General features: G+C 37.2%; 1 protein-coding gene across 1 annotated transcript in view; it reads right to left on the bottom strand.

Annotated features, from left to right (window-relative positions):
• Nucleotides 1-25,496, bottom strand: part of PKHD1 (PKHD1 ciliary IPT domain containing fibrocystin/polyductin) — a 424,797-nt gene that overhangs the window by 145,295 nt on the left and 254,006 nt on the right. Inside the window, exon 53 of the mRNA XM_076003302.1 lies at nucleotides 8,035-8,172. Coding sequence (XP_075859417.1) covers nucleotides 8,035-8,172 — 138 coding nt within the window. The remainder of the gene's footprint in view (nucleotides 1-8,034; nucleotides 8,173-25,496) is intronic.

Below are 25,496 nucleotides of genomic sequence, written 5' to 3'. Positions count from 1 at the left end.
TTTGGTGAGAATTTAATGATTTAGTGGTTATAAATAGTACATGATACAATGTCTGTATATAATATAATACAAGTTTTTAAAAATATTAGATTGGTAGTTAAAAATAGTAATTATAACAATGGAGATACATTTATTTCAAAATAACCTTCCAATTTGGAAATTTTTAAAAAATAAGCCAAGCTCTTCCCAGCAAGTAATGTCCAATTCCTAAAGTACTACAAATTAGGCATTTCAAAGCAAAAATATTAAGTGATCACTTATTTGAATGTCCAGTCCAAAGAACTATGGAGAACACAAAGAAAATTTCTCTCAGACTGAAACACTCTTGTGTTTTCTAAACAAGAAAATAAATCACTTGTCCATTCATTTATTCACCTGTTTTTTATTTTGTTTTTCTATGCAAAATTTTTCTATTATTATTTTGTTTTTCTATGCAAAATTAATTACTAAATAATATTTGATAAGTTATTTGAGATCAATTATAATAATTAAATGAAATCAATGAATGTCTAAGAAATTTTATTTTACTGTTGTAGAGGTTCATGAGTCAAAACTATAGGAAATGCTGGTTTAGAAATATTACAATATTAAAGTAACAATGATTACTGCAAATGCATACAGTAGATACCAATTGATGGCCCAATAGGAGAGAAGAACTTTTATTTGTATTTGTAAATACTAGTAAATATTAGTAAGTATATACAAATTACTAAATTCTAGTAAGTATATACAAATATATACTTAAATATACACACACATTCACACATTATTTAAAGATAATGTGACATTTGTCAGAGAACTAATATCTGTTGGAAAATAACAGATCATTCTATGGTTAATGTGATTTTGAGATACATATTATTTAACTGCTGGCTGTCAGCCTTATTAGGGACTCTCCAAGCACAGAAATGGGTTTAGTGTTTCCTACACCTGTAAAGGACAAAGATTTTGTCCCTTTTAGTTTTGTCTCTTTTGCTCTTATAGTTAAACAAGTATAATATTTAAAAGTTACATCCCTTTGATATCACCTTTTTATATTATCAGCCAACTATTAGCCTGATTAGAGAACTGTCAGTGTGAACAAACTGAGCAACCCATCTATTTTACATATATTTATGTATATTTATACTCATATTTACACATTAAATGTGTGGGTATTTATATTATTTTCTAATTATAAACTTGAAAGAGGATTTTTTTACTTAATATATTATTTTTAAACAAACATCACATAGAAGATTCTCTCTGGCTGCTAAATGGGTCTGACTACTGGGTATTTTGGCTTTAGGCTGGAGGATATGTTTTAATCTACACTTTTCTCAGGTTTGTCTACTTCTTATTACTTAATCATCCAATGAGCCTTACAGAACTGTCAGTTTGGAAGGCAATAAACTGTGTATGGATTTTTCCTCTTCTTTAGGATTTAGAAAGTCCCAGTCATGGAAGCAATGAAAGAAACGTCCATATACCTAGTACTTCATTTCCTGACAATCGAAGGTACACGTTAATGATGACCTTAGGCTCCTGGCTACAAATGTGAGACAGGGCTGACAAATACCCATCACTGGCCCTGAAAAACAATATGTGACAAGTTTTAAGATAAAAGCCCAAAATCCTAGTGTAATTACTAAGTGACTAAGTGCTGCATCATGTGACCTGTTTGTGACAGGCCAAAAGAAAAATGAACTTCTGTGTCCCCAGGGATACCTATGGTTGGGGCATATCTTGCTGACTTAGGGATAAAGGAAAGTTCCATTAAGTTTTAAATATCCATAGGAATATTTACCATACAAATTTACATATATGATACAAATGAATTATATAAATTCATGTAAATGTGTTATTATTTTATATTATTAATATATAATCATAGATTTATATTATTTTGTGTTATTATTTTAATAATAAATTACATAAATGTATTATTACTGGCTATTCCTCTCTAAAGTCTTCCTATAAACTATTAAAAGAGAATTTTCCATTTCTAATTTCTGAAGTACAATATTAGAACAGTCTTCATTGAGTTGAACATTTGGGTCAATAACAGGTTTAACATCACTGATATCTGAGATAACAAAAAACACAGATTAAATCACGGGAACAATGTCTCATTTAAGAGGAGATACTGATAAAAGGGATGGGTTCAGACAGCTATTTATAGACAAAAAAACACAAAGATTAAAAACAATCAACAAACAAATGTTTATTGAACAGGCTTTGAGTTGGGGACATTTTTAAAATCAGTTTTCCTGTCCTAGACAGACTGTAAAATTGAAAATACTTTGTTTTATGAGATCACCAACTTTTTCAATGTGTTTTTATACTTGCTTTGTTCCTTTATTATAGGGGGAAAACATATCATAGTCATTTAAACGTTAGCACTATAATTTCTTCCTCACAGATGTAGACATTTAAGTATAAGGAGATTGAATTTGTTATAAGAAAAAGGCATTGACGTGAAAGACATACCTATATATGTACGTTCATTTATGCATACATTAATTATTCAAACATCACATTACCAAATTCCTACTATGGAATAGGTACTAGGGTTATAAAATGTTCTGACAAAGTCTACCATTCAATGGAAATTCATGAAAACATACCATTTCATAGCAATAAAATGAATGCAATAATGACAATATCAATGAGTTGAATGAACCAGAAGAAAAGATATACTTGAAAACTACTGACTACAGACAGTAAATAAAGGTAGTCCTTGGGCAAAGGCTTGAAAAATGAGCATTTAAGGTAGCTAAAATAGACTCTAATCCCAGTCCTGTTCTTTACCAGCTATGAGACCTTGGAACAAATCAATAATTTCTCTGGATCTGTTTCCTTATCAACAATGAAACACACCATGCACACAATCAACATCACATTTATGGATCTACTATTGGGGAATTTTCCAGAAGTTGTACAATAAGTTGCTAAACTAAAATTATAATTCAGACCTCTGGAATTTCTACATATAAGTCCTCAGCTAATTTTTGTCTTGTTAAAGCTGTACTTCAGAGACTATCAAATAAGTAGCACTTTTCAGCACAATTTGGACTCAGTTTCTTCTTTAATGCTTCAGAAAGCCACACTGTATATCTTAAAATCCAGCTAACATGAAACATGATGTTCCCTATCAACTTATTATTATTCACTATTCTCCAGCTACAGTGGCTGCCTTTCTGCTTCACAACTACACAAAGTACATTCCTGCCTTGGGACTTTGGCACTAGCTTTTCCTCTGGTCTGAAAGTCTCTTACCCAAATCTTTGCAAGTCTAACTTCTTCTCGTCTCTATGGTCTGAGGTCACAGTGACTCTTCAGAGAAGTCTTTACTAAGTACCTTAATCTCTGGTGGCCAAGTTCCAACATGGACCTCTCTTCAACTCATTTTCCTATTGAGTGTCCTTCAGGGCATGTACTGCCATCTAAACATATCTTCTCCATCTATTTTACTATTTCATTCCTGTTTCCTCCAACAAAATCTTGCAAGCAGGAATCTTAATCTGGCTTGTTCTCTGCTGAATATTCAAGTCCCTGGGACAGTGCCTGGCACTGAGTTAGCTTTCAGTGAAAGAGAAAGGGAGGAAGGGAGGAGGTCAAGAGGAGAGGGAGGAGGAAAGGACAAATTTATAAATGAAACTTTGGAAAATCACCACATCAGAGGAATTAATTTCTCCTAAATATCTATTTATTCATTCCATGTCATCATTCAAAAGAAAGCCAGTTGTCCATGAAAGCAATCCTATAAAGTTTTGATGACATCGCTCTTAATATGGACAACCATTCATTTTCAACCATGAGATTTAATATGTCCAATAATACCTCAGACTATGTTAAAGCTAAAACAAGAAGTTGTTAAAGAATAGATAAATAATATATAGCTTATTAAAAGTCACTGACCCCCAAGCAATAAGTATTCCATTTTTATTTGTTCTACATGAAAAGTAAAGTAACATTTTGTGTTGAAACTATGTTTATCAGCCATTATAAAAAACAATAAGCCAGAATGAGATGGCCATTTTTCTTCCCTATTTCCTTTGTCATTTCCACTATAACTCCTACTACTGACCACTCCCTCTTTCTTATAAATTACTTTCTCTGTTTCAATATATTTTCTTGCCACTTCATTTTCTTTCCATTTTAGAGCTGTTCCTCTTCCATTCTTGTTCCTGTGATCATCTTCCCCTGCCATCCTTCAAAGGCTGCTGCTCCTCAAACTTTCAGCTTTGGTTGTTTTTTCTTCTCTACTCCCAAACTCTATTTGGTCAATTTTATTCATACCCTTGATTTCACATTTGGGCTGATGACCTTCAAAAATATATATTTAGCAGGGATCTCTCTCGTGGCTTCCTTTTTTCACAAATCTACTCATCCTCCAAATATTATTAGTATCATTTACACTTTCCATGCAAATCTAAGCTTAAAATTTATGAGTCTATGTATTTAAAAAATCAATGTATAAGGTTTAGTGTGTGCCCAATATTGTTCAAGCACTTTAGTAAATATAAATTCATTTAATTTTGATAAAACTCTATGAAATATGCACTAATATTATTCCCACTTTAGAGACAAGGATACAGAGACAGAGCTAGTTCATGTCACTTGCTCAGGGTCACTCAACTAATAAGTGGTGGATAGGGTATCCCCCATTGACCCAGCTCTCCCAACATGAAAAACAGGATGTATCCTAGACAACTCCTTCCTTCACATCAAAGTGGTCATCGGTTTTTAGTGATTTTTACCTCCTCGATAGTTCTCTAACTCATTCTTTCCTCTTTAACTCCAGTACATTAGTTCAAGCCCTTACAATCACAATTTCTTTCCTGAAACACCTCAATATCCTTCTCACTTTTCACTGTTCCCCTTCCAAATACATCCCCCACACTGCCAGAAGTAATCTTTCTAAGATCAAATCTAATCATCACACTTCCCTGCTTAAAACTATCTAGAGACCACCCAATGGCTTCATAATAAAATCCAAACTCCTCAGCACAGAGTATAAGGCAAAGAAGCTTCATCTGCTACCAACTATTGCATACAAAGCCTACAATCCAGATATACCCATTCTCTACAATTTCCTGAAGGTATAATACTCGTCTATCAGTATGGGCTTTTTCACATCTCTTCTTTTATCTTTAAGTGCCCCTGCTCCCCGGGTTGAAAGATGTGACCTTCCTAATTATGTTTTTATCTCTTTGTCTCCTCTATTTTACCTCTTGAAAGCTAGGGTTCTTGATTTCTATTTCTGTACACCCAGTATCTCCCCATGGTGCTTGGCACATGGTAGGCACTAAACACATGACCAACAAAAGAGGGAACACAAAAGTGAAATGCTTTAAATTTATCACAAGTGTTTTATCAGACTAATGAAACAAGCACTGGACAAAGAATGAAATTGAGTTTGGCATTTGTGATGCAGCTGTAGCCCTCTAAGCAAAGCTTTGATCTTAAACTTCCTTTCTAATTCTACCATTCTGTGATTCTACTCTACTGAAAGTCAATTGATACCTTTGCCAGCACCAGTTGCCTTAAAAGCAGGGCCACCAAGAAATATAATTCCACAATGTTGGGACTTGGATCAAATGGCATCAGATAGCAGGCATATTCTGGCAGCGCTCTGTGCCAATGTCCACATCTATTAAGTTTGTTTACTAACTAGTCTTATTATCTATTTCATGTTGGGATTTCTTTAGGGTGTGGTAAAATTGGACAGATGGGTTGAAAGTCTTCCTTCAGGCATAATACACATAGGATTGGGCAGATGGGTTCCAATAAGCAACCTTTAGGCCTGGAACACATGGATGAAGCAGGGAGAAAAAGAATACACTATTATCTAGTGATGGGTAAAAATATAGTTGGGAATGGAGAAATTTTAAAATGAGATTTAAAATGTATAAAGTAAAACTAGAAAATGACACAGCATCACTTCTCTTCAAAAACACAGACTTTTCAGGCAACAGGTATATATTGTAGTAATAATTGGCCTCCAAAACCTAAATATAACTTACAAAACAAGAAAGACTGGCCGGAAGTGATGGCTCACTCCTATAATCCTAGCACTCTGGGAGGCTGAGGTGGAAGGATCGCTCGAGGTCAGGGAGACCAACCTGAGCAAGAGCAAGACCCCATCTCTACTAAAAATATCAAGAAATTATCTGGACAACTAAAAATATACATATATAAAAAAATCAGCCCAGGCAACAGAGGGAGACTCTGTCTCAAAAAAAAAAAAAAAAAAAGACCAACCATGGCAAGAGGAGATGTCAACCTGAAATAAGTTTTCTAGTAATAAGAACAAAGCTCAATTTTATTTAATATTTCTACCAGTTAACTGGATGAGGATTTTATAGACGATTAAACAAATGGGCAAATGGTTGTAACCTGAGAGGAAAATGTCAGAATTCCCCAATGTGAAAAGATGGACTAAAATGATAAAATAAAATAGATAAGTAAAAAGTATTGCTCTTCAATTCCCCTAAAGTCCAAGAGGGGAAAAAAAAAAAGCCCCACTGAGGTGTATAATGCAGAGATACATATTCGTAGCAGCACATATAAAAAAGAGTGGAAATTAGAGTTGAAAATATAATTGGCAGGACCAACAACATGACATGGCTGGAAAAATAAGTTGGTTTAGCCTTAGGCTGTATTAATAGAAGAATCATATCTGTGTGGTACCTGGAAGCTGGTTGGGCTGGAGGGCTTCCGTTGACATTTCCCGTTCCAAACTCTGCCCTTCTCTACCCTTCCCAGTGCCCCAAGCTGCTGCTGGCCTATCTGTACTGCATCAGTGACTTCTCCTCTACTCTGGCTTCCAGTTGGGTGTGGCCACATGGTAGCATGAACAGAAGACAGGAGGGAGGCAAGAGAGCAAGACCAGAGTATCCCCATGGTTTTCTCCTTGTAGCGATTGAGTCTCTGCCGCCCAGAGGCCATGCTCTGCCTGCCAACCACATGCAGATGTGCTTTTCCATCTCTGCACTCCAGTAACCATTTCCTTTTCTCTCTCTTTGATGGCAAGGGGTAGCAAGGATAACCAGCTTTACTAGTTCTGGGGCATCCCATTTGAATTTTTGTAAATAGCTCCTTTATTTAAATCTCCTAAAGTTGCCTGATTCGTATGATAGCCATTTCCTGTGAGCATCCTGGCTGATAAACGAACATTTATTGAACACCTACTATATGCCAAGTATTCAGTATGAGCTGTTATGCTTAATGATTCCAACATCCCTCTGAGAAAGGTTCTATTGTTACCCTATGCATGTATTAGATGACGAAATGAAGGTGCCCAGAGGTTGACTTGCTTAATGTCAAAAAGCAAGTAAGTGACTAAGGTGGATTTGGGCCCACACTATCTGACTTGGAGCCCATGCTGTCCACTGCTACACTTGTCTCACTCTGTTCAGAATAAGTCAGGTCCCACCTGGGAATGGTTCTTTCACCCAGGCTTTCAGAAAAATTACACAGAGTTGTGTTCAGAGGGAAAGCCAGAAAGGGTGAGATTTCATAACTCTGAGAAATAGGAAGACTGAAAATTTGCAAAGCCTTTCTGAAAAGCAATTTGGCAATATCAAGGAACTTAAAAATGCTTTCAAGTCTGTTTTCCCAGGGAACTACATTAAGACAGAGATTGAAATTTGATTGTGAGTTAGTTGATGAGAAGATATCAAGTCTATCCTATGATATCTTCTGAAAGAGTAAGCCACAGGCATATTCTGATACAAAGAACTAAAGGGATAATTGATCTGTAGCTTGGAGGAGCAAAAACAAGCCTGGGATGGACCTTACCATGTGGGCCCTGGGGCCAGAGACGTGACCCGGTGACAGCGTGTGGGCATGGGAGAATGGCCAACACAAGTCACCCCTGGCCACATCTAAAGCTTGCCAAGGAATAGCTTCACTAGTAAGCTCATGCCTTGTCTTATCCCTCCCCAGACTCTAATAAGCAACTGTCTTGATGACATCATCCATTTCCCAGAGCACTTTCTCACAGAGTGTAATTCCCAACACACTCTCCATGCTTGTGCCTTAACTCACCAACTTTCAGCTCCCCGCCTGCGATGACCATGCACGCCACACTCAGGACATTGCTTCTGTCCACAGGGAATTCTAAAGTCCCCATCACGTAGAGCCCTCTGAGGAATGGAAGATCTGTATCCACAAGGACAGTCCTATCTGCAGAAGAAAAAGAAATGGCTCAGATATGTAACCAAAACAAGAATCACCTTCTCTCCTCTGCAGACTTATTCTGGGGTTCTCCTGGCAGTTCAGGAGCTACCTACATTGCTACCTATGCCAAAACAGATACAGAAACTGGAAGAACAAATAGTCTGCCAAAGGCTAGGCCTTACTGAAAGGGGGGTGGGAAGCCATGATTAATAAACACTGCCATTGTTCAACAAACCAAGTGTTATGGTCAAACAGCTGCTCCAAGCCTACTGCATTGCAGACACACAGATCCAATGAGCCCCCTACCCTTTGTCCTTCTACTTTCACTTTTGGCTCTAGTTTCAGGGAGGTAATGAATAGCAAATTTGACCTTGGCTTCTAGAGGCAACCTATTTGGATATGAATCCCAGCTCTGCTACTGACTAGCTGTTTAGGCCAACTTTATCTCTCTGTGCTTATTATCTCATCTGTGGAATGGGGATAATAATAAAAATACCTGTTTTGTTCACAGGATTTTGTGAGAATTAAAGGAATTAACGGATCTATTATAAAATGCATATGCAATACTAGTAAGCCATCTCCAATTCACTAATTCCCACTGAGTAAGGCAAAGTTCATGGTGCTTAATAAATGCTGGATGTCGTCATTATCTGTCCTGCTGTCCATTAGCGTGGCATGTTTAGAGAGCTCACTGGACAACTTAAAACCACTATTCTTCATCTCTCCTTTCATAAAAGTAGCTTCCACACAACTTGAGAAGAAACAATCATAGATTTTGTCTGAAATTAACAATTTGAGAATACAATATTCTTATTTAAAACAGTAAGTATTTCATGTACATAAAAGTATTAAGTGTTACTTTCTGAAGCTCAGTAGTAATTCAATGCTAATTAAAGACATCAAATAAAGGTTTCTGCTTATATTTCAAGTACCATAATCACTGACACATACAAAGATTTTTAAAGAATTCTTTTGTTGACATAATTTCATTTTTCATTCTAGGAAACAAGGCACCTGCTGTTCTTAAGGACATGTCCAAACAAATTAACTTGTCATGAGATGTCTTTCCTAGCCCTTGCCTGCTTCCATAGTTATAAGACCAGCCATGCCCTCCTTTGGGTTGTAAACCAACCATTTCCCTTTTTCTCCTGTATACCCTGTTAGATGACAGTTTCCAGCCTTCTTTGCATTAGATGAAGCCCCATGACTAAGCTATAGCCTGTAAAACACAGGCAGAATTAAAACATGACATCTCTAGGTGCAGTCCATAAATTTTGCATGCCTTCCCCCCACCCCCTTTCTCTCAACTGGATGTGGATTGGTGGTTCTCAAAACACAGTAAAGGTCCATTAAAATACAGTGCAAGTTTGAGTTCTGTTAGCAAGCTATTCCCTTCCTTATGGGCTCCACCAGTCCACTTGACACCTTTCACACTCCAGTGACACCTTGTACATATTTCTATCTGAGCACTAAAATACATTATTCAAATTATATACACACATTGTTGTATATAAGGAGGTAACTGTCACTGGGTTGGCCCTCAGTGTAATTATGTCTTCCTCTCCCATTGTTACTTCCTTAAAGGAAGAGACTGTTTATTTTTTAAAATCCCTAGTGTTTATTGTAATGTTAAAGATAAAGACACTAAATAAATGTTGCCCAGATCTGTTGAGTTCAATACCCTACATACCCTAATTTTGAGGGTGTATGAGTGACTAGTACAAAATAAATGATGAGACTAAACAGATAAATATCTCAATCTCATCTCTGGCACTTTTCGAAACATTCAAGCAGAAGACCAAGACATCTAGAGAATGTTCTAAGTTTAGCATATATTTTATGGGTCCATGACTTTAATATAAAAATTATTTAAAGCAAATATCCTTAATAATAAGAGTTCTAGGCCAGGCATGGTGGCTCACGCTTTTAATGCTAGCACTCTGGGAGGCCAAGGCAGGAGGATCACTTGAGATCAGGAGTTTCAAAACCAGGCTGAGCAATGAGCAAGACCCCATCTCTACTAAAAATAGAAAAAATCAGATGGGCATGATGGTGTATGCCTGTAGTTCCAACTATAGGCTGGGACTGCAGGATCACTTGAGCCCAGGAGTTTGAGATTGCAGTGAGCTATAATGATGCCACTTTACTCTAGCCCAAGTGACAGAGCAAGACTCTATCTCAAAAAAAAAGGAAAAAGAAGCTCTATAATTCCATACAAATGGTTTTTATCTATTCCAATCTACAGCCCATTCTACCAATGTTCAGCTATTGCTGATTGTACAAAACAATAAAACACACATTTTGAGCACATCGTAGGTGCTCAAAAATAATATCAAACAATGCTCAGACACACAAATACACTTGTTTGTGTGCACATAAAATTCAATAGCTATAAGAGGAAAAGTATAGGATAAAGACGAGAGTAGAGACGTTGCTCTTATTTCTTTCTGTGCCACACTTTTCACTTTCAAATTTCCTGGATCCATCTGCTACCTTTTCTCCTTCCTTCCTTTCCTTCCCTATGATGTGCAAGATCTTCTCGGGTGGTGAGAATTCAAAGATGAGTGAGAGATGTTTCTCACCATCAGATGAAGACAGATATATATATATATATATATATATATATATATATATATGTACAAATAAATATAATGCTATCTTTGAAATAACAATATACTCTTTAACTATACAGGTTAACTCTATTCCCAACAGCTTCAAATTGGAAAGTCTATCGATATGCCTATTATAACACAATTCTGCTAAAATGGAATAAACATACTTGATATAGATTTTTTTATAAAGGAATTCCCCTTGTATCACAATAGTAGAGATTTCAGCTATGGTTGCTAGTGACACAAACGAAAGAATTCGCCCTGAGGTCGCCTCCAGAGCAGGTCAGCTGCAGGCCCACACTGCCCAGTCCTCAGCTATAATGACCCAGAGGTTTTCTCTTTTCTCCAGGGGTGGAAAGTCAGCAGCTGTAGGCCACATTCTCTAAAAGTACCATCCTTTCCATAAAAATTACTCAAGATATTTTGGAATAATCACTCATAAATGGTTACTTATACAACCCGCTTAATAACATAAATGATGGATCACCTCTAATTTCACTGTGGCCCAGTGCTTTCCTCCTTGGCCTGTCTTGGCCACAGCTATTCCAGCCTATTTTGTCAATGACCAATCTATCCTACTTGAGAGAATGAGCACTAGCATATGGAGGGAACCATCTGGAATTTCTGTTGCTCGATGGGAGGCTGATGGGGGAGCTGATCTGGAAAGAGGCTCCAAAAAGAATTAATGAGTTCCAGATGTAATTAAAGACTGCTTTTCCCCCCAAAGGGGCTCAGGACCAGCCATGGGGTGGTGCCTCTTCATTCCGAATTACACCCTCTAACCACTTGTTCATCCATCAAACACTAAACACCCACCATCTTTATCCTACTATCTTCTGCCAAGCAGTGTTTTTTTGTTTGTTTTATTGAAAGGGTTCTATTTTGACAATCAGAAGACTAAAGCCTTAGAAATAATATCTGGGAAGTTAACACTAAGGAGAGTCCCCTGAATTTCTCCATGCACTAAATGCAACAACAACAAAAATGACAACAAAACAAGATTCAGTATTTTATGATAAATGCATTAGCCACTCTCAAGACCAGAAAACCTGAGCCAAACGGAAAGACAGATGTCTCTGACAGAGGGCTAGAGCTTCTTCTGCATCAGGACTAATTTGACTACCATAGTTACAAAGCATTCCATATAATTTCAACACTAGACTTAAATTCACTTTTTTTTTTCCCCCAGCAAAGTTAGGGAATCAAGGTCACTATTGTGGAGCATTCCAAGGGTCTGACACTTGTCTAAATCCTATAGAAATGAGATCAAGGGCAAAGGGCACAGATTCTGGGAATAATGATGGGGTCACATGAACAAGCATAATTTAGGACAGGCAGCCCCCCTGCTTGTATGGTATTCACTGTAGTAGGCCCCATAACTTAGGTGGTGAAGACAGTTCCCACTACAACCCTGCCATTGTCAGGAACACAGCCTATACCAACTGTAGACAGTTCAGACTTCTGACAGAGAGCAAGGGCATGCAAAGGCAGAGCAGGACATACAAGGACTATTTGTGGGTTTGTTATTTTCCTGTACCTTCCATAATTAATGGATTCGTTTCTCCATTCAGCCTTGGCCCCAATATTTTCCTCTAAATACGTGAACCTAAAGGAAAAGTAAATTTTAATGCCATTTGAATCACTATGAAATGATCTAATCTTCCATTTTAAAAAGAGAGTATTTTTAGCTCGAAAGTGACTACTTTAAATATACATTTTACACAGTGATTGGTGGTATTTTCTTTCTTTTGTGCTCTTGTTTAACTTTGGGGGGAACCTAACAATTTATTCAAATAGTCTATCATAATTTATAAAGATGGATGATACACCCAAGAAAAGTACTCCCAAAATGGAATGGAAGCTCTCATACATAAATAGTTCACAGGGAAAACTAGTGTCAAGTAGACTAATTTACTGAGATGATGGCATCCAGTTCTGGAGTTTATTCTCTTGTAGAAAAAGCTGAACAAAGAAGTTCCAGAAGATAAGGATCCATTCTTTCTATCAGGAATCTCTTTTCCAAGAGCTGCTATCATTATAGCTTGCCTTTTTCATCACACCACACAGGTGGTTTCTTTGTTCTGCTCTGCCTATCATTTTTTTTTTTTCAAACTGGTCTTAAAAATAGGCAGAAGAGGCAGTTTTCAAAGTGCCCAGAGGCACACGATTCAAGACTAAAAGCCAGTTTCCTAACACCTTGAAGAAAAACCATCTGCCTGCCTAGTGTGTGTTTGGGGTGAGGGAAGGGAGAGGAGAGAAAGGGAGGGGAGGAGAGGAGAGGAAAACAGCTCTTCTCATTCTCACCGCCTGGGAAGAGGCCCATTTAAACTTTGGATAATAAATCCCCATCCCACTCCCCACATAACACTCTCTGTGTCTTTCTCAATCACACGCAGACACGCATAATTCCCATAGTAGAATCAACATTTTAAATTATGATATTTTAATTGATCAATAAAATGTTTAACATACAATGTTTATCTCTTCCTCCAGTCTATACCATCTGTTCTTCAAAAATATTTTGAATCTATTTAATAGGAAGGTTTTTAAGTAAAATTACCAACTGTATCAGATCCATCCTCTGCATCCCAAATTCTGCAAAGAAAATACCAGAAGGTGCTGCTGTTTTCATAAAAATAGAAAAGAATCTGTGCCTTCTCTCAGTTCTCTCTTTCTTTGTTGTTTTTGATCTAGAGAGGGTGTCATTCTGTTGTTCTCTCCATAAGACCTCAAATAAGTCAGAGTGGTCAACTTGGTGTTGCTATTTATAAGGTCCACAGTAGTTTGCTTGCTCAAACGCTCAAGTCTTTAAAATAAAAATTAAAAAAATGTAAAAAAGACTTTGCAATCTTAGAAGACCTAAAAATAAAGAGTATGCATTTTGGTGATAAATTTGAGGTCAGATGTTAAACTACAGATTGTCACATAATTCATTACCGCTGTACATTGTTAATGAATCCCAACTAACTTGAGGTTTGGGAATAAAAATCTTTCTCCAACCCAGGAGGGAATGATGTCTGCATATGTGAAAAGGTATAAACTGGTAACTCTCAGGTGAGCCAATTACTAAGTTTTTACATGTTGCAGTTAGTATGAAAGCCAAACTAGGCATCAAAATTATTTTCCTACGTGGGTTTGTATTTTGATTTGTTTCCTTATGAAAAATAATGAGACCAACTTCTAGTAAATAAATATATCTTCACATGTTTTCCCTGAATAAAAAAATATGAATATCTATGAAATAAGTGATTCACTCCTCAATGAGGCTATTTAGGCAATGAGCCAAGTAGCAAACACTGTATTCAATGAGTTTGTTTCTCTTCATCAGCTCTTGTTTTGAAAATAAATTCTCTCTTTTTGTCTCTACTGGACGACACTAGAGAGGGCAATATATCCAGAAAATGATGAGATCGTTTTTTTTCAGTATTCTTTTTTCTCAAGTTTTCAATTATTTCTTCTACAGGGAGGAAAAAAAAACCCAAAGCATTCTTAAATTTCATAAAGATAAATTGCTTATATTCTATTTGTTTCTAAAAATTATGTACATTATTTTACAAATGCCTAATTAATGCTTAAGAGGAAGTTTAAAATACAGTACCTTACTAATAAATATTGAGTAAATTACCTCTATTCTACATTTTAATATGTTGTATCAAAATTCATATTTTCTGAGCAGTCTATATGTTACACTTCTAATTTCATAAGGTGTTTATTTTCTATATGAATATGAAAATAATTTCTGTAGAAGTTTTCATTGTTCTCAATATTTCCATATTTTTCCATATTTTTGGGAACATCTCAAAGCATTTAGAAGTCTTTTTATAAACTCCAGCAAATTACATATATTCAATTCAAAGAGTTCTCACTTGGGATTTTCAAAATAACTGCTTTTCCAATTGGATTTAAATACTGTTCCAGAGATCATGAAGTTTCCTAGAATATTAATACACAATTCTAAGTATTATAACAATAATATCTAGATTTTACAACCTCTGCCAAAAGTCCCAGTACTGTAACATATCTTTACTTGGCAAGGTACTAAAATCCCTGGCCTTAGATTTAATCCCTCTTTCTCATCCAGGGTGTCTAGTTCCCAAAGAGAAGAATGATAGCAAGAAAAAGCATTAGTACCAGGCCTGGCTCAGTGGCTCACGCCTGTAATCCTAGCACTCTGGGAGGCCGAGGCATGCTGATCACTCAAGGTCAGGAGTTCGAAACCAGCCTGAGCAAGAGTGAGACCCTGTCTCTACTATAAATAAGAAATTAATTGGCCAACTAATATATATAGAAAAAATTAGCCGGGCATGGTGGTGCATGCCTGTAGTCCCAGCTACTTGGGAGGCTGAGGCAGCAGGATTGCTTGAGCCCAAGAGTTTGAGGTTGCTCTGAGCTAGGCTGATGCCACGGCACTCACTGTAGCCTGAGCAACGAAGTGAGACTCTGTCTCAAAAAAAAAAAAAAAAAAACAAAAAAAAAAAAAAACATTAGCACTGACCAATAAATCTGTTCATTCATCCATTCACGCACTTAGCAAATATTATCAAGCACTTTGTCAAACACTGTGATTATGCCAAAGAAACAGTTTTAAATAAAACAAGGCTCCCACTCTACACAGAGAAGTAAATGTTTTTCTGCAATTGGTGGGGTGAGTTTTGGAGGAAGGAAGAAGCAGACCTGAAGCCTGTTTAGTATTTGCTTCTGATACCCACCAAAGTTATCACAGCAAGGCCCGGGCAATATTTCAAAGCAAGGAAGAATGTGTCTGTCTCTTCTCTCTTTCTAGTGTCCATCCATCTCTGAGAAACCACGTGAGTCCCTACCAGCCAGATTCCCACTGATGCCTGCCCACCGACAGCCCCCACACACCAGAGTCTAAGTCTAAGTAGCCCTACAGCTCCTTTCGTTTCCCAGCTGTGCCTCCATTCCCCCCAGGCTCTCTCCTTGCTGATACATAACTACACAGAGAAATAATGCTTCATTGGGGCGATACAAAGATTAGACGAAATAGCACACACACAAGTATTACAGTGCCTGCCACATACCACGTATTCAATTACCAGTTATCACCTTCAGAGAACAACTTCAAGAACAACTGAGCAATGGGAGACAATGCCATGGACTGGGACAGGAAAGTGGAAGGAGGCATGGATTATGTGGGGAAAGGACAGGATGAGAGGGTTCTCTCTGCTACTTCACTCTGAGATACCTGCACGTCATCCTGATGGAGATTTCAGGTGGACAGTTGGACATCTGGGTCTGATATTTGGAAAAAGAAAAAGCATTTTTTTATGGTTTCAAATAGTGTCGATGGCTTCACAACTAGCCAAATTTATGTTCTCAGAAATCTCCAAGGGACCAGAGACAGAATGAGAAGAGTCACTATCTAGAAGTAGATGAGGGCTCAAAAGAAACATTTTAGTTATATGTTAGAAACCTTTAGTCATATTTAAAAAAAAAATGTGTGTGTGTTTGCTGATAATGAAGTGTCCTGTAGACAGGGAGAGGCTGCAGACTAGGGAGAGGAAGGAGACAGCTAATGGACTGAGGTCCCTGAAAAGGAAGAGCAGCATAGGGTGCAGAGAACACCAGGTGGGGTTATCTTTGAGAGAAGTTAAAATACTTTATTACAACACCAGGGAAGAATGAGAAGACAGAGGCACTGTAGTCTATATGCACTGGTCTCCTTTCAAGAGGAACTGAGGATTGGTATACAAAGAGTAAGTTAAAAAACTCTGCCAAAGACTGTGACCTTGGGACACACTTTTAGTGCATTTTTAAATCATAAAATGTAAACATTAGATTCCACCTGCCAATAACCAAGCAGATGATCTCTACTACCAAAGTGTGTGTGTGTGAAATAAATCTATCTATCTGGGCATTTGGCTTAGTAACTCCCCAAAAAAACTGTATTACCTTAACACCATCTGAACAGCAGTCTTATAAAAGTAACTCATGAGAACTGATCCATAAGAATGAGTGACTGATGTATAAATACATGAGATGGTTAATGTACTTAATGCACATGTATCTAGGTGTCTGTACATCAAACCAAACACATATTTTACATACGGGATCTTTTTAGCCATCCATCCATTCTCAAATAGAGACTAGTTATATGCTACAACATGGATGAACCTTCAGAACATTATGCAAAGTGAAAAAAAAAAAAAACATTGTATGATTCCTTTTATAGGAACTATCTAGAATAGGCAAATCTACAGACAGAAGCTAGATTAGCAGTTGCCTGGGGCTGGGAAAGATGAGGGTTTAGGGAGCTATGGCTAAGGAGTATGGAGTTTCTTTGGAGGGTAATGAAATATTCCCAAATTGATGGCAGTGATGGTTGCACAACTCTATAAATATACTATAAACCATGAATTATACACTTTAAATGAATGAATTTTAAGGTATGTCAATTATTTCTCAATAAATCTCTTAAAAATTTCAGTACTTTATATACCAATATGGATCAATTTTCAAATTGTATCTTTTAAAGCAAGGTACACACAGCGTACAGTTTGTAATATGTTATAATTTGTGTAAAGAGGGGATAAGAAAACATATATATGTGTGATTTTCTTTTTAATTTTTGTATATGCAGCAGAGAATATCTTGGGAAAGATACCCAAGGAACTAGTAACATTGTTGTTTACGGGAAATGAAACAGGATAGCTGGAAGACAGTGAAGGGAGAATTTTCAGTATTTTTTTGTGTTTTTGAATTTTGAACAAGGTAAATACATTGCCTATTTAAAATTATTTTTTAAAAAAATTGAAATTGAAATTAAAAGTATAAACTGGTCATATTTTGTTATTTGCTATAGACAGAATTTTAGTGCTATGGATTTAGTGCAGAATTTTAGTGTATATGGGTATATGAATGTGTGTGTGCATGTGTAATTTTTTCTTTTCTTGAATTCTGTTTTTGTCTTCAGACTTGCAATTTTCTTCCACTACCAGTAATGCCTTGAGAAAGAGTAAATTGTACAACCTTCTCACTTGACTTACCCTTTTTTGACTTCCTGTTTCTAATACCCCTTAGTTTATATTTTGATATGTATATGTTGCTTTCCCACTTTATCTCCATATTTGCCATTTTTACATGTGTATATTTGTGAAATGCTTCACATTGCTGAGTGTGAATCCGGGAAAAATTGGGACTCTGCCATTGTAATTGGAGTTTAGTACAATCCTGAGTGTGAATCCAGGAAAAATTGGGACTCTGCCATTGTAATTGGAGTTTAGTACAATGCTTTAATTTGTTCTGACTGTAGTTCTTGCTTGCTAATTTAATATTAGGACAAGATCAAATTCCACTACCTTGCATAGATTACACTGCTCTCTAGAAAGTTCTCCTTATTGTAACTTTGCTCACCCTAAACACTGGAGACAACTTTCTGAAATAAGGATTCATGGGTAGGCAAACAAGGAATTATAAACAAAGAGAAAACCAGAGAACTATGAAACAGAGATACTGAATAATCAATAATCAATTCAATATCCCAAGAACTAATATCTAAAGATACAAAACAGAGCAAATGGAAAATTTCATGTAAGCAGATTCCCAGACATACTTCAGAAACACAGAATATAAAAAAGAATTTAAAAAAATCTCCTACATTTCCTTTCAATTTCTTTATATACTATATAGGACTTTAAGCTCATGTGGCATGGTATGTCTTAAAAATAAAGCAGGTTTTTGTAAAAATGCATAGACAGCTACTCCAACATAATATGCTGAAATGTAGTCTTTTCCCACTGTTTTTAAATGCCATCTTAATTACTAAGTAATACCCCAGTGGATCTGTTTCTGGACTCTATTTTGTTCCATTTACTTCCACCTCCGTGTCTTCCTATGACAATTCCACACCACTTTGATCATTTAACTTTAATCCAGAGCAAGCCTTCCCAAATTAACCTCCTCTTTAAAAAAACCTTGTTAATTGTATATTTGATTTTCCATATATACATATATATAAATTAGAATCAGCTTTTCAAATTCTAATTCTTTTAAAAAATCTAGGTGGAATTTTAACTAGGATTACTTGAATTTATAGATTTGTATAAGGGAAAATCTTTGCAGTGTGGTGTTTTCCTATATTAGTATGCCATTCTACTTATTCAGCAAGGTTTTGAGGGTTTTTTTTTATATGACATATGATTTTCTTGTTAAGTTTATAGATCAGCATTTTATCTTTTTCTATCAAAAGTAGAATCTTTTGTCTATTGCATTTTCTAATTGGTGATTTTTAGTATACAGAAATTCCATTGCTCATTGTGTATAGGTGCTGTTGCCAGCCATTTCACTGATCTCTCTTGTTTAATGGTATTGCATTTGAATCTCATATTTTTCTAGAAAAATCAATGTAGGCCCACCAGTAATTGTTTTCCTCCTTCTTTCTAGTGGTTATATCTTTTATTATATTTTTCTTATTCTATAGCACTGTACGGCACCTCCAGTAATAGGAATAACGGTAGGCATTCATGTTTTGTTCCTGACTCTAACAGGAGTGCAATTAATCTTTCACAGTTAATTTTGATATTTCAAATGGACTTTGTGTAAATATATCAAGGAAAATTTCTTCTATTTCTAGATTAATAATTTGTTGTTGAGTAAGTAGAAATTTATCAAGTGCTTTCTTTTTTGTAAATTTAGTTGCCTTTGGAAGTACCCTAAAAAATCCACTTGATACCACCACCTAAACATTTTTTTCCAATGGAAAGCAGATGATTTTAACATGCTGTGATTATTAACTTTTGTTCTTAAGCAACATATCAAATATTCTGTGCCCCATTCAAGAAAAAAGGTCATATATGTTCCACACCAAAAGAAAACAACAAAGAAAACCATAAAATGCCTTTGCAAATCTTACTTGAAACATTAGATTTCATGTCTTTGCTTTGGTTGCTTCTATGAAATAACCTGAAGAAATTTTCTCCTCAGAGTCCCAAATACACTGAGAGACTTGTGATTGGATACCATTATATTGAAGTTGAATGTGACAAAAAAAAAAAAAAAAGATACCATTATAAACTTGTCATTTTTGTTTTTAATTAATTTTCTGATTCCTCAACCCCCCCTATCCCAACTTCCTCTCTGCCCCACTGCCTTAGATATAGTTTTCCCCACACACTCAGACTTAGCCCCCTAAAATAGGCAACACTTCCATCAGTCATCCTCACAATCATGTGGGTTCTAGAACCTTGGATGATCTGGGTATTCAAGAAACTGACACTCAGGTAAAGAGACAGAGTGGTATAAGTGGAGACTGGCACTGCATATCACAAGGGGGGATAAAGGGGGGAAAGAGAATAAAACTCTTTTGGCCATTCTCTGCCCTTTTATATTCTGAATGTTGTGTCTCATTATTATAAAAGAATCAAAGTGCAATCTTGGGGAGAAAAAGAGAGATGTCTAATTTTCTCTTAATGAATTATGTTAATAGATTTTCCTCTTGAGGTAGAACCATCCTTGCATTCCTAGGATTAAATACTATTTAATCGTGATGGGTTTATGACTCTTTTAAAAACACAGGTACATTTGATTTGCTAAGACTCCTCATCAATGTCAATTAGATTAGCTTCTAATTTTCTTACTTTGTGCTTTCTTTTTCTAATCTAGAATCAAACCTATAGCCTTAAGAAGCAATTGAAAAGCTTTCCATCTTTTTCTGGGTTCTAAAAAAAGTTCATAAAATGGTGATTTTTTTGTTACTTGAAGGTATGTTTTGCAGTTTTTAAGAAACATCCTGGGTGAGCTCAGATGTAGGTATGTAATGGACACCACTTTGGAAATCAACTGGCCTCCCACTTGTACAATGAGGCAAAAATATGTTTGTTGTTACATTGTTTGTAAAAATTGGGTGGGGAACTTAAGTATTCATCAGCAAGATAGTAGTTCAATAAATCATACTACATTCCTACTCTGTGGCACTAGTCATTTAAAAGGACGGAGTAGATTTGTCTTTACTGATATGACAGTATCTCCATGATGTATTGTTAATTTTTTTTTAAAGTCACATATGAATACTTAGAACCTACTTTTTTCATTGCTAACTTGAGGAACATCTTAGCATGACATATACAAGCTCTAGAGTCAAACTATTGGGTCTAAATTGTGTTCCTCCACCAATCAGCTTCATGATCTCCTCCTCAGAGAGTCAAACTGTTGGGTCTAAATTGTGTTCCTCCACCAATCAGCTTCATGATCTCCTCCTCAGAGAGTCAAACTGTTGGGTCTAAATTGTGTTCCTCCACCAATCAGCTTCATGATCTCCTCCTCAGAGAGTCAAACTATTGGGTCTAAATTGTGTTCCTCCACCAATCAGCTTCATGATCTCCTCCTCAGAGAGTCAAACTGTTGGGTCTAAATTGTGTTCCTCTACCAATAAGCTTCATGATCTCCTCCTCAGAGAGTCAAACTGTTGGGTCTAAATTGTGTTCTTCCACCAATCAGCTTCATGATCTCCTCCTCAGAGAGTCAAACTATTGGGTCTAAATTGTGTTCCTCCACCAATCAGCTTCATGATCTCCTCCTCAGAGAGTCAAACTGTTGGGTCTAAATTGTGTTCCTCTACCAATAAGCTTCATGATCTCCTCCTCAGGGACCTGATAAGAGAGAGTAACAGTGTCTCATAGGACGGTTATGAGGATTCCAAAGTGAATTCATCTAAGATGCTTAGGATGGAAACTGACATACAGCAAAATATTCAATTAATATTGTTAAAGTTACACATTATATAAATAAACACATTAAAAAGAACAACATAATCCCAATTAAGAATAGCAGTTATCCAAAGGAGGGCAAGAAGAAAAGTCTAAAGCGTTCTTGGATATTGTGCTTTGTAAGAGGGCTGTCCAGAAAGTATCCAACCATTGTTAATATAACAAGAATAGTTTGCACAGCATCAATGTAACCTGGCAGCCAAAGAGAGTAAACTGTACTGCACATGCATGAACAACGATGACCTTACTGTTCTAGTCAGTGGGGCACTAAACGCCATTGAGTGAGACTGTCTACTGTGCGACTGCTGCATTCAAATGACTGAGCAAATAGAGGTATGAATCTGAATCACATTTTGCATTAAGCTTGAACATTCCCCCGTGGAAACTATTTGGATGATTCAGAGGCTTTCAGGAATGATGCAATCAATGGGTGCAGCGCAAATAAAATTGTGGCACAAATGCTTCAAAAATGGTCAAGAATCTGTTGAAAGTGATCCACGTTCTGGAAGGCCTGCAACAAGCAGAATACCTGAGCATGTTGAACATGTATGGGTTAGGCTGGGATGCTGGGAGAACTATGTGAAGTCCCTGGGTGCCTACTTTGAAGGGGAATGAGGCGTCATTGTCCTAGGTACAATGTTTCTTATATTTTCTTCAATAAATGTCTTGATTTTTCATACTCCATGGCTGGATACTTTCTGGACAGACCTGATATATGTTTATATTGATTATTTTGGATAGGAAAAAAATATATTATTTAAAAATTTTTTAAAGAATAAAGAAACAGAAAGCTAATATTAATTGTAAGGATGTCCAATAATTATATAGAATTGGATATACAAGACAAACAAAGAAATATTGAACCTTTATTTAGGTACAAAGTGGCATGGAGGCCAGTTTGGATAGAGCGGCAGGAATGAGACATACCTGGATTCAAATCCTACTCAACCACTTTCTGGCTGTGGGGCCCAGGGAATATTATTCACCCCCTAAGCCAAGGTTTGTCCAAAGTGTGGTCCATGGATATCCTACTTCAGTACCTCTTGCAGAGCTGGTTCAAAATATAGATCATTAGCATTTTAAAATCTTCTACATTGATTCTTAGGCATGCTAAAGTTTAGGGTCTTCAGCTCTCAATTTTGGTTTCCTTGTATGCAAAACATGGTACCAATGTCACACTGTCTTTATGAAGCTTTCATGAGATAACATAAATATTTTAACACAGTGCCAGGTACATGAAAAAACTGAACTCATATTAAATATTATCTTATAATAATCAATATATTCTTACTAGCACTACCATTGCTATCACCATACTCTAATTACTGTTTCTATTATTAAATGAAGGAACTAATATCTCCTCAGTGTGTCATAGCCTTCTATAGCCTTATATGTATGTAACTTATTCCCTTTTTGGCTCAAAAAATTATATGTGAATACCTGTACTATTCCCTGCATCATTTTGTGCTAGTAATGTTTTATGGCCTTCTGATTTTGACCTAGCCCCTCCAACCAGTATTAATCAAGTAACCTGGGATCTTGAAAAGGTAAGTGCAGCACTTGGCACTCAAATCCTGGCATGGGCCAGGCGCAGTGGCTCACACCTGTAATCATAACACTCTGGGAGGCCCAGACAAGCGGATCGCTCAAGGTCAGGAGTTTGAAACCAGCCTGAGCAAGAGCGAGACCCCATCTCTACTATAAATAGAAAGAAATTAATTGGCCAACTAATATATATAGAAAAAATTAGCCTGGCATGGTGGCACATGCCTGTAGTCCCAGCTACTTGGGAGGCTGAGGCAGGAGGATCGCTTGAGCCCAGGAGTCTGAGGTTGCTGTGAGCTAGGCTGACGCCACGGCACTCACTCTAGCTTGGGCGACAAAGCAAAACTCTGTCTCAAAAAAAAAACCAAAAAAGAAATCCTGGCAAGGTCCATTATTAATGCAATATGATTTGAGTTTGCCTGTGATGGAAGAAGTTGGAATAGGATGGGAAAAGGAAGATACTGGAATATAGAGGTTATAAAATCATGGTTAAAGTTTTTCCTTTCTGGGCAAAGTCTATACTAAACCTGATATGGCAAAAACTATGTCATCAATAAAATGTCCTATTTTCTGGGAGCCAACCAGTCTCTCCCTTCTCTTTGATACCTGAAAATCCTGGGCGTGAAGCTACAAGAGTCTTTGGTCCTGGTTCTCCTTTTTCTTTGGGGGCAAAAAAAAAAAAAGTCTACATTTCTCACAGAGCTTTGGGGAAGAGGCTCATAACCATACTTAATGTATAAAAGCTGTGATTTCCATGCAAACTGCTGCTTTCCCAGAAAAATGTAAAACCCTTCTTTAACAGTTTAAAATCCTTTAACTATTTCCTTCCTGTTCCACTTGAACTAGAGGGCCAGCAGCCTGCTCTGCCTAAAACCTTCCCTCCAGTGGCACTTTCAGATGAAATAAGATAACGTAAGAAGTATTAGAAGCCTTTTTGATTCATTCAGTCTGGCAAAATATCGTCACACACGTTACCTGCATGCCAGGTGCATACACTAGGAGTCTAAGCGTTACTCTCTTGCTCCCTCAGTCACAAATAATATCCACACCGCACGAGGGTTTGGGCATCGCACTGCAGACGGTAAGATGTGGGCTTCTTCGCAGGAGCCCGATGCCATAGCTCTAAGCCAGCTTCAGCATTTACACTCTTCCTTTTAGAGTTTCACCAGAAAAGAAAATAAACAAAAACAGGTGCATGCACTGCTCTACAAATGAGAAAAGGTAACCTCTGAAACTGCTTCGCAGCAAACAGAAGATCCACAAGCTGCTTAAGAGCTAAAACCACAGGGGGTGTGTTAAGCACCTAGATGCTGAGCTGCAGGAGGCCCCGGGGCTGGGGAGGCAGTAAATCCCCCAGAGAGCGCTGAACTCCCCGCTGGCAGCCACACCCGCCATCCGCTCCTCAGGTGCTGAGCCACAGGAGGGCCATCAACTGCTCAGGTGGAAGGTGTGGGGAGGAGGGAGGAAGCAAGCTGTGTGGAGGAGCTAGAATGAAAGGCCACCAGCTCACCGGGGGAGAAGGCAAATGAGAGGCGCCTATTGGGAATACTAGAGTTCAGAGAACTCCATTAAGAAAAGGAATGATCCCACTCTCTCTTGCGTAGTGCATCTTCTTGCCTGCAGGGAAGCACATCTCACAAACAGCAAACAGGAAGTTTCTGGCCCAGGGATTCCGAATAAATGCTGGTGTAGAATGACACCCAGACCCGGTTGTGCTGCAGACCACCAGGATTACCCAATAAGATCAGCAGCTCCTAGTCAGTTGCTAAGGTTCTTAGGGACTGACCTACCCCTTGTTTGCCAAGACTGTCAGTGTGACAGTGACATCTCCCCCTTCCATTTCCAAAAGCCCTAAAAATGAATAGTTTAGTAGGGGCTAACTGATCAGTGCCTGCCTCTCCCGCTTGCATTTATTCACTCTAGCATTTGCTGAGTTCTGCTATATGCCAAATGCTGTGCTTTGCATGAGAGATATAAAAAGTCACATAACATATAACCTCTGTTCTCAAGGTGACACAAGCCTAAATAACAATTACAGAATAAGGGTATATGACAAAAAATGCCCAAGGTGCTGTTGAAACTCAGGGAAAAGAGCATTAAATGGGAATTCAGGGACACTTTCTAGAAGAGGTGACACTAAGTTGAGTGTTAAAGGACGGAAAGGAATAGGGTGGAGAAGGAGAAGGAAAAAGAAATGTGGAAAAAGTTTAGTCAATAAGAAGAGCAAGTATAAATAATTGGGAAGGAGAAATAGTCGATTCCATCCAATGACATAAGTAGATAAGTGTCACTGGGCAGTGACCCACACAGGGAAAGTAGCCTATGAAAAGCCAGATCACAAGAGATTCTGCAGTTCAAACAAACAAGTTTTAAATTGACCCTGAAAGCTTTGGGATGCCCCCCAAATATTATACAACATCATTACCCAAGAGCAAGACCTCAGGAAAAT

The sequence above is a fragment of the Microcebus murinus genome, chromosome 5 (assembly GCF_040939455.1).
Source record: "Microcebus murinus isolate Inina chromosome 5, M.murinus_Inina_mat1.0, whole genome shotgun sequence".
Classification (NCBI taxonomy): domain Eukaryota; kingdom Metazoa; phylum Chordata; class Mammalia; order Primates; family Cheirogaleidae; genus Microcebus; species Microcebus murinus.
This window is presented reverse-complemented; position numbering and strand designations above follow the sequence as displayed.